The sequence below is a fragment of the Chiloscyllium punctatum genome, chromosome 20 (assembly GCF_047496795.1).
Source record: "Chiloscyllium punctatum isolate Juve2018m chromosome 20, sChiPun1.3, whole genome shotgun sequence".
NCBI lineage: Eukaryota > Metazoa > Chordata > Chondrichthyes > Orectolobiformes > Hemiscylliidae > Chiloscyllium > Chiloscyllium punctatum.
Window position 1 is genome coordinate 73,627,166 of NC_092758.1, and position 14,841 is coordinate 73,642,006.

Consider the following 14,841-nt stretch of genomic DNA (forward strand, 5'->3'; position numbering starts at 1 on the left):
AGAATCCTGAGTATGTTACACTATACTGCTGACTAAGTCTTAATATAATGCTGGATACATTTCCCTATGTTACTGAGTAAGCTTCAGTGTATTACTCACTGAGGTTTAGTATATGTCTGAGTATGTTTCAATATATTACTGTGTTAGTTACAATATATTGTTCTGTAAGTTTCAATATTTTACTGAGTCAGTGTTATTACATTACCGGGTGTGTTTCAGTATATTACTGAGTCAGTTTCTGCATTTTACTGCTTGAGTTCCTTTATTGTACTGTGCATGTTTCAGTACTTTACTGTGTGAGTTTCATTACATTATTGGATGAGTTTCTGTATTGTGCTGTGTGAGTTTCTGTATTTTACTGGGTGGGTTTTAGAATTTCACTGAGTGAGTTCCTATTTTTTACTAAGCAACATTTCTGAGTAGGTTTCAGCCTAATGTTGGCACATTTTTCAGTGTATTATTGATATATTTCAGGGTAATAGTAGGTAAATTTTGCTATAATACTCAGTTTCAGGATATTACTGAGTAGTTTCAGAATACACTGAATAATATTACTGAATATGTTCCAGTATATATTACTGAGTAAGTTATATTACTAAATAGATTACATCATATTACTGAGTAAGATTCACTGTGTTACTGAATATATTTCAGTATATCACTGAGTAAGTTTCACTATGTTACAACCTTTCAATACATCACTGATTAAGTTTCATTATGTTACTGAATACATTTCAGTACATTACTGAATAAGTTATACTACATTACCGAGTCAGTAACACAATATCAGTAAATAAAGTTCAGACTATTACGAGTAACTTACACTATGTCACTGAATATGTTTCCGCATACTACTAATTAACATTCAATATATTTCTGGATAATATTCAACATGTTATTGAGTATCCAGCACATTACTGGGTAACATTCAGTATATTGCTGTGCATGTTGTATATTAATGAGTAGGTTTCAGTACATTACTGAATAGGTTACAATATATTTCTCAGTAATTTTCAGTATATTAATGAATAATTTTACACTACATTACTGAGCCATTTACATCAAATTAGTGAACAAATTTCCTTATGTAACAGAGTAAGTTACATCATATCACCGAATAAGTTTCAGTATATCACTGAGTCCATTTCATTATGTTATTGAACACATTTCAGTCCAGTATATTACTGAGTCAGTGACACTATATTACTGAAAAAGCTTCCTTATGTAGTTGAGTTAGTTACACCATATCATTGAATAAATTTGTGTATTACTGAACAAGTTACACTAGATTACTGAATAACTTTCAATATGTTACCAAATAAGTTTCATTATGATTTGGACAAAGGAATTGAGTGCATGATCTCCAAATTTATAGATGACATTAAGCTGGATGACAGTGTGTGCTGTGAGGAGGATGATAAGAGGCTGCAGGGTGACTTGGACAAATATTTGACTTGAACAGTATTTTGGGCAAATACATGGCAAATACAATATAATGTGGACAAATATCCACTTTGGTCACAAAATCAGGAAGGCATATTATTATCTGAATCGTGGCTGTTTAGGAAAAGGTGAGGTACAACAAGAATTGGGTGACAGGCATAAAGGATGCATAGAATTCCTACATTGCAGAAAGAGGCTATTCGGCCCATTGGATCTGCACTGACCCCCCGAAGAGCATCACTCCCCATCTCCCATCATGGTCAAACAGTCGCTGAAGGTTGACATGCAGGTGCAGTAGGCGATGAAGAAAGCTAATGGCTTCATAGCAAGAGGATTTGAGTATCGGAGTAAGGATGTCGTGCTGCAGTTATACAGGACCTTGGTGAGGCCACATCTTGAGCTGGACATGTCCCTTGTGACTAAAGGGATCAAGGGGTATGGAGAGAAAGCGAGAATGGGATACAGAGATTGCATGATCAGCCATGATCATATTGAATGGTGGGGCAGGCTTGAGGGACCGAAAAGCCTACTCCTATTTTTTATGTTTCGATTATGTTACTGAATAAATTTTGGCATATTACTGAATAAGTTTCACTGTGTTGCTGAATATGTTTCAGTACATTACTGAGTAAGTTTCACACTGTGGCTGAACTAGTTCTATTGAGGAAGTAGAGCTGTCCTCATAGACCTGTGGCAAAGAATGGATAGCTGTCCTTCAGACAGTCGGATGCCCAGATATGATAAGGAGATACTGCAAGTAACTCATGAAATTTCTAGGCATGACATACTGGAATGGGGAAAACATAGGCATCAATAAGCAAGTAATTTACACAGCCATGATACCATAATGACATAGTGCGGTTCCGTAAAATGGCACATGTCAGAATCATTGAATGATTATGGTGCAGCAGGAGGCCATTTGGCTGATCCTGTCGGTACCATCTCTATTATTTTGTGCCAATCCCTTGCATTTTCTCCAGATCCTTGCAAAAAATTACGATTCAAAATGCTGTTGACTTAACCTGCCTCCATTACATTTCCAGGCAAGTGGCTGGAAAACTTCAACATGCAATCAGACCAGCACCTTTGAATCAGTACCAGTCTTTGAAGAGCTACTGAGCTGAGTTTTAGTGGATTGGGTTGGGCCATTACCAAAAATGAAAACAGGATATCAATTAATCCCTATGATTACAGATAGGATGACACAATTCCCAGAAGCTATTAATTCAAGGACAATTATAGCTAGGGTCAGTGGAAAAGTTAACGCAGTTAACACAATGCTGGTATCAAAAAGGAGGTGTTAGGTGATTGGAAAAACATTATAGTAGATAAGTGACGAAGGTCTGATAGAAGTTATCCGAGAATACCGAGGGAGAGGAGGGAGGAAATTTCTAGGATCTTGCACAAAATCTTTGAATCCTCTTTAGTCACAAGAGGACTCGAGAATAGCCAAAGCTGTTCCTTTGTTTAAGAAGAGCAACGTGGATAATCCAGAAAGTTACAAGCTGGCGACCTTTATGTCAGTGGTTGGGAAATTATTGGAGAGAGCTCTTCGGGAAAGAATTTACCCTCATTTGGAAAAATATGGACTTATGAGTGATAGTCAGCATAGCCCTGTGCAGGGGAGGCTGTATCCAAAAAACACAACTGAGCTTTTTGAGGATATGACAAAGATGATTGATGAGGGCAGCATGGTAGTTGTTGTCTGTATGGACTTTAGCAAGGCCTTTCACAAGATCCCTCTTGGCAGGCTGATACAGAAGCTGAAATCACATGGAATCTGTGGTGAGCTAGTAAGATGGAACAGAACTGAGCCAATTGAATGCAAAGTTGGCTTGAAAGTACGAGACAGACTGTGGTGGTAGAGGGTTGCTTTTTGAGCTTGAGGTCTTGTGACCAGTGGTGTGCCACAAGGATCAGTGCTAGGTCCACTGCTTTTTATAATTTATATAAATGATTTGAATGTGAATATAGGAGGAATGGCTAGTAAGTTTGCAAATGACACCAAAATAGGTGGTGTAAAAGAAGAAGCTTATTCAGAGTATAGTGGGACCTTGATCAGATGAGCAAATGGGCTGAGGAATGGCAGATGGAATTGAATTTAAATAAATGTGGTGTTCCATTTTGTAAGTAAACCAGAGTAGGACTTATACAGTTAATGGTTGGGCCCTGGGGATGTGGCCAAACAAAGAGACCTTGGGATGCAGGTGCATAGTTCCTTGAAAGTGGAGGTGTAGGATGACAGGGTGGTAATTAAGGCTTTGGTATACTTGTCTTCATTGGTCAGAACATTGAGTAAAGATGTTAAGACATCATGTTGCAGCTGTACAGCACCCTGGGGAGGCCACTTTTAGAATATTGCGAACATTTCTGATCATTCTTCTATAGGAAAGATATTGTTAAACTTGAGAGGGTGCAGAAAAGATGTTGCTGGGATTGGGAGAGTTTGTATTAGCGGGAGAGGTTGAATCGGCTGGGACTTTTTCCCTGGAACATCAGAAGCTGAGGGATAACCTCATTGCGATTTATAAAGTCATGATGGGCATGGATAGGTCAAATAGCCAAATCTTTTTCCTAGCCTGGGGAAGTTCAATACTCAAGGGCATATGTTAAAGGTGAAAGATTTTAAAAAGACTTGCGGGTAACTTTTTCATGCAGAGGGTGGTCAAGAAGGTGTATGGCATGCTTGCCTTCATCAATCAGGGCAAACAGTATGAAAGTTGACAAGCCATGTTTCAGCTGTATAGAACTTTAGTTAGGCCACTTTAGTTACTTCATACAGTTCTGGTCACCATATTATCAGAAGGATGTGACGGTTTTAGATAGGGTATTGAAAAGGTTTACCAGGATGTTGCCTGGTTTGAGGGTATTAGTGATGAGGAGAGATTGGACAAACTTGATTTGCTTTTACTTGAACAGCAGCGTCTGAATGGGGGACCTGATGGAAGTTTACCAAACTATGAGAGGCATGAATAGATGGATAGTCATTGTCAGTGTCTTTTTCCCAATCACTTGGGAACATTGGTTTAAGCTGAAAGGGGGAAAGTTTTAAGGAATTTATTTTACACAGAAGATGGTAGAAACAGATACAATAGCAATGCTTAAAGCATCTTGGCAGATACATGAACAGGCAGGGAATAGAGGGATAAAGACTAAAGGATTTTACTTTAGAAAAACATATGTGTTAGCACAGACCTGGTGGGCCTGTTCCTGTGCTGTACCGTTCTTTGCTGCTTATTTTGGTTGATATGGACTACGAATTGAGATACAGTCTGACTGTATGCCCAAAGTTTTCCAGGAAATCATTAGCAGTTTTGGAATAAAACACCTGAAGTTTTCTTTTCATTCATTCGTGGGATGAGGACATCACTGGATAGGCCAGCATTTAATGCTAGTCCCTAATTGCCCAGAGGGCAGTTAAGAGTCAACCACATTGCTGTGGGTCTGGAGTCACACGTAGGCAAGACCAAGTAAGGATGGCAGTTTCTCTCCCTAAAAGACATCAGACAACTATGTAATGTCCAAATATACAGGGAGCTTTGGAGAGGTGCCATCAGACTTTCAAAATAATGATTCAGGTGTACTGTCATGAATACCCACTGGATTGAGATAAAGGATTGAGATAAAGGATTAGATTTTGTACTATTTGCAACTAGAGATTCCCCAAATGAATCTTCTGAGTTTAGCCCATTTGAAGTGATCTATGGTCATGAGATTAGAGGTCCATTAAAGATGATTAGGGAGAAGTTCTTGAAGCAGAAAGATAAATCCTCAGTGTTAGATAATGTGCCTGTGTTTCTAGAAAGACTCACAGGAGTATGTACAAAGTTAAAAATCACACAACACCAGATTATAGTCTAATAGGTTTAATTGGAAGCACTAGCTTTCAGAGTGACATTCCTTCGTCAAGTGGCATAACCACCTGATGAAGGAATGTCGCTCCGAAAGCTAGTGCTTCCAATTAAACCTATTAGACTATAATCTGGTGTTGTGTGATTTTTAACTTTGTACACCCCAGTCCAACACTGGCATCTCCAAATCAAGACTATTTTGGGTAGCACAGGAACATTTAAACATTTCACAGGCAAAAAATGAAAAATAAATGAGCAGATAAATATTCAGCAGCAAGAATGTTTCAAGTAGGAGATAAAGAATTGATATTCTTGCCTTTACAAAGTGAATTTCTGAAAATGAAATTCAGCGATTCATATAAAGCAGTGGGAAGACTTGGTAAAGTGACTTATTTAATGAATACTCCTCGTCATACACAGGAGAATCAGTTATGTCATATAAACATGCTGAAAGGTATCACTGTAGGGAAGGGAGTAAGGAGGAAAAGTGTGTCAGGTGACAAGAGGAGTGGAAAATTACAAGGATAATAGGAGTAAGGTAGAAGGAGAGGTGTACAGTTCTCAAAGTGGCCCCTCTCAAATGTGGCAGTAATATTGTGACAGTTGGACATTGCATTCCCATACTGATAAGATAATGGGATGATCTTGTAAGACTACTAGCAGGAAATGCTGGATGACTAGAGAAATTGAGGTTCTCGTCAAGAAAAAGAAGGAAGCATATGTCAGATATAGACAGCAGGGATTGTGTATAAGGACAGTAAGATTATACTCAAGACGGAAATCAGGAGGGCAAACAGGGGACATTAGATAGCTTTGGCAAGTAGGGTTAAGGAGAATCCAAAGAAATTCTATAAATACTTTAAGAACAAAAGAGTAACTAGGGAAGAATAAATTAAATATATTCAATTTAAATAAAATAAATTAAAGATCAGCAACGCTGCCTATGTGTGGACCAGCAGGAAATGGATAAGATATGAAATGAATATTTCACAACAGTGTTTACTGTGGAGAAGGATATGGAAGCTAGAGAACTTGGGGAAATAAGTAGTGATATCTTGAGAAGTATATATATTACAGAGGAGGAGATGCTGGGTGTCTTAAAATGGATAGAGGTGGATTAAATCCCCAGCACCTGATCAGCTGTCCCCAGAACTCTGTGGAAAACTTGGGAAGTGATTGCTGGGTCCCTTGCTGAGATACTTGTATCATCAATAGCCATGGGTGAGGTGCCAGAAGACTGGAGGTTGGCTAACGTGGTGATATTACTTAAGAAATGTGATAAGGAGAAACCAGGGAACTATAGACTGGCGAGGTTGACATTGACGCTATGTAAATTGTTGAAGGGAATTCTGAGGGACAGGATCTACATGCATTTGGAAAGACAAGGACTGATTAGGAATAGTCAACATGTGGGAAATGTGTGTGGGAAATTTCATTGAATTTTTTGAAGAGTGATGAAGAAGATTGATGAAGGCAGAGTGGTCTACATGGACTTTAGTAAGGTGTTTCAACAGGGTTCAATATGGTAGACTGGTCAACAAGGTTAAATCACATGGAATACAGGGAGAGCTAGTCATTTTGGATACAAAATTGGCTTGAAGGTAGGAGACAGAGGGTGGTGGTGGAGGGTTACGTTTTGGACTGGAGCCCTGTGACCAGCGATGTGCCACATGGATTGATGCTGGGTCTATCGTTTTTTTGCCATTTATATACATGATCCAGATGTGAATATTGGAGGTACAGTTAGTAAGTTCGCAGACGGTATCAAAATTGGTGGTGTAGTGGACAGCGATTACCTCAAAATAGTACAGGACCTTGATCAGATGAGCAAATGGGCCGAGGAGTGGTAGATGGAGTTTAATTCAGATAAATGTGAGGTGTTGCATTTTGGTAGGGCAGGACTTACACACTTAACGGTAAGGTCTGAGGAGTGTTGCCAAATAAAGAGACCTTCGAGTGCAGGTTCATAGTTCCTTTAATGTGGAGTTAAGGTTGATAGTGTGGTGAAGCCTTTGATGAAGAGTTTCCTTGCCTTTAGTGGTCAGTACATTGGGTATCGGGGTTGGGAAGTCATGTTGTGGCTGTACGGGACTTCGGTTAGACCATTTTTGGAATACTGCGTTCAATTCTAGTCTCCTGGAATGGTGTTGTGAAACTTGAAAGAGTTCAGAAAAGATTTACAAGGATGTTGCCAGAGTTGGATGGTTTGAGCTATAGGGAGAGGCTGAACAGGCTGGGGCTGTTTTCCTTGGAGTGTCAGAAGCTGAGGGGTGGCCTTATAGAGCTTCATAAAATCATGAGGGGCATGAATAGGATAAATAGACCTAAAAAGAGAGCTCAGAAGAGCCAGGACGAGACATGAGAAGTTGTTGGTGGATAGGATCAGAGTTAAACCTAAGGCTTTCCATAGGTATGTCAGGAATAAAAGAATGACGAGAGTTAAATTAGGGCCAATCAAGGATAATAGTGGGAAGTTGTAGGTGGAGTCAGAGGAGATAGGGGAAGCACTAAATAAATATTTTTCGACAGTGTTCACTATAGAAAATGAAAATGTTGGCAAGGAAGATAGAGAGATACTTGCATCTAGACTAGAAGAGATTGAGGTTCACAAGGAAGAGATATTAGAAATACTGCAGAGTGTGAAAATAGGCAAGTCCCCTGGGCCGGATGGGATCTATCCTAGGATCCTCTGGGAAGCAAGGGAAGAGATTGCCAAGTCTTTGGCATTGATCTTCAAAACATCATTGTCTACAGGAATAGTGCCTGAAGACTGGAAGATAGCAAATGTGGCTCCCTTGTTCAAAAAGGGTAGTAGAGACAACCCTGGTAATTACAGACCAGTGAGTCTCACTTCAGTTGTTGGTAAAGTGTTGGAAAAGGTTATAAGAGATAGGATTTATAACCATCTAGAAAAGAATAATCTAATCAGGGAATATCAGCACGGCTTTGTGAAGGGTAGGTCGTGCCTAACGAATTTTATTGAGTTTTTTGACAAAATGACCAAACAGGCAGATGAGAGTAAACAGGTTAATGTGGTGTATATGGATCTCAGCAAGGTGTTCGATAAGGTTCCCCACAGTAGGCTATTATATAAAATGCGGAGGAATGGGATTGTGGGAGACAGCAGTTTGGATCAGTAATTGGCTTGCTGAAAGAAAACAGAGGATTGTAGTTGATGGAACATGTTTATCTTGGTGTCCAATTACTAGCGGTGTACCGCAAGGATTGGTGTTGGGTCCACTGCTGTTCGTCATTTTTATAAATGACCTGGATGAGGGCTTAGAAGGGTGGGTTAGTAAATTTACGGACGACACTAAGGTCGGTGGAGTTGTGGATAGTGACGAAGGATGTAGTAGGTTGCAGAGAGACATAGATAGGATGCAGAGCTGGGCTGAGAGGTGGCAAATAGAGTTTAATGTGGACAAGTGTGAGGTGATACACATTGGACGGAGTAATCGGAATACAAAGTACTAGGTTAATGGTAAGATTCTTGGGAGTGCAGATGAGCAGAGAGATCTCGGTGTCCATGTATACAGATCCCTGAAAGTTGCCACCCAGATTAACAGGATTGTTAAGAAGGCATACAACATTTTGGCCTTTATTAATAGAGGGATTGAGTTCCAGAACCAGGAGGTTATGCTGCAGCTGTACAAAGCTCTGGTACGGCCACACTTGGAGTATTGTGTCCAGTTCTGGCCACCGCATTATAAGAAGGATGGGGCAGCTTTGGAAAGGGTGCAGAGGAGATTTACTAGGATGTTACCTGGTATGGAAGGAATGTCTTATGAGGAAAGGCTGAGGGCCTTGAGGCTGTTATTGTTAGAAAGAAGAAGGTTGAGTGGTGACTTAATAGAGACATACAAGATAATCAGAGGGTTAGATAGGGTGGACAGGGAGAGTCTTTTTCCAAATATGGGGACGGCAAAAATGAGGGGACAACACTTTAAATTGAGGGGAGATAGGTATTAGACAAATGTCACAGGTAGTTTCTTTACTCAGAGAGTAGTAAGGTTATGGAATGCTTTGCCTGCAACGGTAGTAGATTCGCCAAGTTGAAGTGCATTTAAGTCATCATTGGACAGGCATATGGACGTACATGGAATAGTGTAGTTGGGATGGCCTTCAGATTAGTATGACAGGGCGGCGCAACATCGAGGGCCGAAGGGCCTGTACTGCGCTGTAATGTTCTATGTTCTATGTCTTTTTTCTGGGGTAGGGGAGTCCCGAATTAGAGGGAATAGGTTTAGGGTGAGAGGGGAAAAATTTAAAAGGGACGTAAGGGGTAACATTTACATACAGAGGGTGATGTGTGCATGGAATGAGTTGTTAGAGGAAATGGTGGAGGCTGGTACAATTGCAGCATTTAAAAGGCATCTGGATGGGTACATGAATAGGGAGGACTTAAGAGGGATATGGGCCAAATGCTGGCAAATTGATTAATTTGGGATTAATTTGTTTCTCTGCTGTACATCTCTATGACTACTTTATTTCACTATCTTCCTGCGTCTGTTCCATTATATTAATAGGTAATTTCCTTTACATTACTAGGTTTGTAACACTATATTGCTGGGTTTATTACACTATATTACTGGGTAAGTATACATTGCTGGTTTTATTGCACTGTATTACCAGATGATTACACAAAAGTAATACTATATTACTGGGTAATAACACAATATTACAATTCTACTACATTGTATAATTGATATGTGATACTATATACTGTCCATTTCTGAATAAGGGTCACTGTTAGACCTGCTGAGATTTTTCAACAGTTTCTGTTTTGCTACTATATTACTATGTTTCTTACTCTATCTTAGTGGGAGTGTTCCCAACGTTAGTGGATAAGTTTCATTATATTAATCGCTACGTTTGAGTTCATCACTTTGTAAGTTTATTATCGGACGCAGTTCCAGTTGGGTTTCGGTAATATTGCTATGTACCCCCTGTAATTATTTCAGATTCGCCCCATTCTGCAACATCAGCTGGTGTACCAAGCGCACAAAAGCCATCTCACACTGCCCACCATCAGCTGCAACAGTTTTTTAAAAAAAAAATCCACTCTGCATGCATTATTCTACAAACAGCACAGGATTTCACATGAACTTGAAATCAAGCAAGCAGGGAATCAACCCTTCAGTGCAGAAACAAAGCGTCTATTCCGGGCGATGACCCGCTTCAGTGAACGTGCCTTCTTCACTCAGGGAAAATGAAGACGTGAAGCAAATCACAGGCTGTGACTGCTCCCAGCACCTTACCTCTTGAATGTCTCCTCTGTTTTGTTGGCAGGGATAACGTACCCATCACTGCGCCCATTCTGAATGGCTTTCTCGTTCTCTGGCACTCAGTTCCTTTTTGCATTCAGCTGTGAAGGCGAGCAGGACCCACAAGTGTGTTCGGGAAAGCCAGGCACCTGGTGTGACTTCTACCTTTGCACAGACACACACACACACGTGTCTGTGAGACTGATTGTGAACGCTGTGCACTGTTACTCCTCCAGCGTGAGTTCAAGGCTACTTCAATTCCCTCAGCTGAACACTGTGGGCTGTCACACAGCTACATTGACTGACGCAGCCGCCGGATCGAAACGGAAACTAATACTGTCTGCACTCTCGTTTACACCAGCTCATAGCACTCACTACCAGAAGCTGCTGTGCTCTCCACTAGCGCATACCAAACAGCCTTTTCACAGACAGTGACAGGCCCACGGGACTGGGGGGGGGGGGGGGGGGAGTGGACCAGGTTACTAATGGCATCACCACATCCCGAACGCGGTGTAAACTCTGCTGAAAATTTCAACCACTGCACCCGATGCTGCCACCTCCATCAATCTCACATCGCGTGGATGAACCCTAGATTCCCTACAGCGGGGAAGCCGGCCATTCGGCCCTTCGAGTTTACAAAGGATACCTCATTCAGACCGACCACCTTACCCTGTAACCCGGCATTCCCCCTGGCCGATCCACCTAACCTGCACATCTTTGGACTGTGGGAGGAAACCAGCACAGACACAGGGAGAATGTGCAAACTCCACACAAACAGTCGACCCGGACCCCAGCGTTGTGAGGCAGCAGTGCTTACCACTGAGCCACCTGCCGCCCCAATTTCCAGACTCACATTTCCCACTCTGCACGCAAGTCCCAGAGGCACCTCTCCCTCTGTACTCAAATCCCCCACCCCTCTCCCCCATCTCAAATCCCAGACGCGTCCTCCCTCTATACTCAAACCCCAGAGACACCTCTCCCTCTATACTCAAATCCCAGATCTCCTCTCCCTCGATTCTCAATCCCACACTCCTCTCTCCGTCTATACTCAAATCCCACGGCCCATCTCCCTCTACACTCAAATTCCAGACTCACCTTCAATACTCAAATCAGGGAGAGATGTTTTCCTGTCTGTTTTCAATTCCCAGAGACCTCTCCCTCTGTACTCAAAATTGGCAGGTGTGTAACGAGCAGTAATGTCCCAGACTGGTATATCATATGACAGTGTACAAGAGGCTGATGCATCATGGTGGGCTGAGTAATGGATGGGTTGTACACTATGCGGGCTGTTTACTAGGAGCAGGTTGCATAATGGGTGGCTTGTATACTGGGTAAGCTACATACTGGGTGGCTTGTATACTTGATAAGCTAAATACCAGGCGGCTTGTGTACTGGGTAAGCTACATACCGAGTGGCATGTATACTTGGTAAGCTATATACCAGGTGGCTTATATACTGGGTAAGCTATATATCGAGTGGCTTGTGTACTGGAGAAGCTATATGCCGAATGGCTTGTATACTGGGTAATTTACAAACCGGGTGGCTTGTATTCTGGGTAAGCTATATACCAGGAGGCTTGTATACTGGGTAAACTATATACCGGCTGGCATGTATACTGAGTAAGCAATATACCAGGTGGCTTGTGTACTGGGTAAGCTATATACCAAGTGGCTTCTATACTAGGTAAGTTATATACCGGGTGGCTTGTATACTTGGTAAGCTATATACTGAGTGGCTTGTATACTGGGTAAACTATATACCAGGTGGCTTGTATACTGAGTAAGCTATATACCAGGGGCTTGTATACTTGATAAGCTATTTACCGAGTGGCTTGTATACTGGGTAAGCTACATACCTGGTGGCTTGTATACTTGATAAGCTAGATACCGAGTGGCTTCTATACTGGGTAAGCTATTAGATTAGATTACCTACAACGTGGAAACAGGCCCTTCGGCCCAACAAGTTCACACTGACACGCGAAAGCGCAACCCACCCAGACCCATTCCCCTACATTTACCCCTTCACCTAACGCTACGGACAATTTAGCATGGCCAATTCACCTAACCTGCACATTTCTTTTGGATTGTGGGAGGAAACCTGAGCACCCGGAGGAATCCCACGCAGACACGGAGAGGATGTGCAAACTCCACACAGAGAATCACCTGAGGTGGGAATTACACTTGGGTCTCTGGCGCTGTGAGGCAGCAGTGCTAACCACTGTGCCACCGTGCCACCCATAATATATACCAGGTGGATTGTATACTGTGTAAGCTATATACCGGGAGGCTTGTATACTGGGTAAGCTATATACCGGATGGCTTGTATATTGGGCAAGCTATATACCGAGTTGCTTGTACTTGGCAAGCTATATACCAACTGGCTTGTGTACTGGGTAAGCTATACACCGGGTGGCTTGTATATTGGGTAAGCGATATACCAAATGGCTTGTATACTGTGTAAGCTATATACCGGGCAGCTTGTATACTGTGTAAGCTATATACCGGGCAGCTTGTATACTGTGTAAATTATATACCAGGTGGCTTGAGTACTGGGTAAGCTATATACTGGGTGGCTTATATACTGGGTATGCTCTATACAGGGTGGCTTGTATACTGTGTAAGTTATATACCAGGTGGCTTGTGTACTGAGTACGCTATATACTGAGTGGCTTGTATACTAGGTAAGCTATGTACCGGGTGGCTTGTGTACTGGGTAACCTATATACCAGGTGTCTTGTATACTGGGTAAGCTATATACTAGGTGGTATGTTTACTGGGTACACTCTGTACCGAGTGGCTTGTATATTGGGTAAGCTATATACTGGATGGCTTGTATACTGGCTAAGCTATATACCAGGTGGCTTGTATACTGGGTAAGCTATACACTGGATGGCTTGTATACTGGGTAAGTTATATACCAAGTGGCTTGTGTACTGGGTAAACAAATACCGGATGGTTTGTATACTGGCTAAGTTATATACCAAATGGCTTGTATACTTGGTAAGCTATATAACAGGTGGCTTGTACACTGGGTAATGTATGGCTTGTATACTGCATAAGCTATTTACCAGGTGGCTTGTATACTTGGTAAGCTATTTACCAAGCATCTTGCATACTGGGTAAGCTATGTACCACATGGATTGTATACTGGGTAAGCTATATAACTGGTGGTTTGTATACAGGGTAAGCTATATACCGAGTGGCTTGTATACTGGGTAATTTATATACCAAGTGGCTTGTATACTGGGTAAACTATATACCAGACGGTTTGTATACTTGCTAAGTTATATACCGACTGGCTTGTATACTGGGTAAGCTATACACTGGATGGCTTGTATACTGGCTAAGTTATATACCAAGTGGCTTATATACTTGGTAAGCTATATAACAGGTGGCTTGTACCCTGGGTAATGTATATACCAATAACAGGTGGCTTGTACCCTGGGTAATGTATATACCAAGTGGCTTGTATACTGCGTAAGCTATATACCGAGTGGCTTGCATACTGGGTAAGCTATATACCGCATGGATTGTATACCGGGTAAACTATATAACAGGTGGTTTGTATATAGGGTAAGCTATATACCAAGTGGCTTGTATACGGTGTAAGTTGTATACCGGGTGGCTTGTGTACTGGGTAAGCTATATACCGGGTGGCTTGTATACTGGGTAAACTATAAACCAGGTGGCTTGTATAGTGGGTAAGCTATGTACCGAGTGGCTTGTATACTGGGTACGTTATATACTGGGTGGCTTGTGTACTGGGTAAGCTACATACCGAGTGGCTTATATACTGGGTAATTGTATACCAGGCGGCTTGTATACAGGGTAACCTATATACCAGATGGCTTGTATACTGGGTAAGGTATATACCGAGTGGCTTTTATACTGGGTAAGCTGCATACCGGGTGGCTTGTATACCGGGGAAGCTATATACCAGATGGCTTGTATACTGGGTAAGTTGCATACCGGGTGGCTTGTATGCTGGGCAAGCTATATACCAGGTGGATTGTATACTGTGTAAGCTATATACCAGGTGGCTTGTATACTTGGTATCCTACATACTGGGTGGCTTGTATACTGGGTAAGCTATATACCAAGTGGTTTGTATAGTGGGTAAGCTATATACCGGGTGGCTTGTATACCGGGTAAGCTATATAGCAGGTGGATTGTATACGGGGTAAGCTATATACCAAGCAGTTTATATGCTGGGTAATTGTATTACAGATGGCTTGTATACTGGGTAAGCTGCATACCGGGTGTCTTGTAATCTTGGTAAGCTAT

At 41.7% G+C, this 14,841-nt stretch overlaps 1 protein-coding gene across 4 annotated transcripts in view; it reads right to left on the reverse strand.

The window, feature by feature from the left end:
* LOC140492194 (A-type potassium channel modulatory protein KCNIP1-like) overlaps window positions 1-14,841 on the reverse strand; it is a 503,740-nt gene that overhangs the window by 236,200 nt on the left and 252,699 nt on the right. Inside the window, exon 1 of one of the 4 annotated variants that reach the window (XM_072591069.1) lies at window positions 10,553-10,942. The exons of the other annotated variants lie outside the window; for them this stretch is intronic. Coding sequence (XP_072447170.1) covers window positions 10,553-10,655 — 103 coding nt within the window. The 5' untranslated portion in view covers window positions 10,656-10,942. Of the gene's footprint in view, window positions 1-10,552; window positions 10,943-14,841 lie in introns of those variants that run through there. 4 annotated transcript variants of the gene reach the window in all.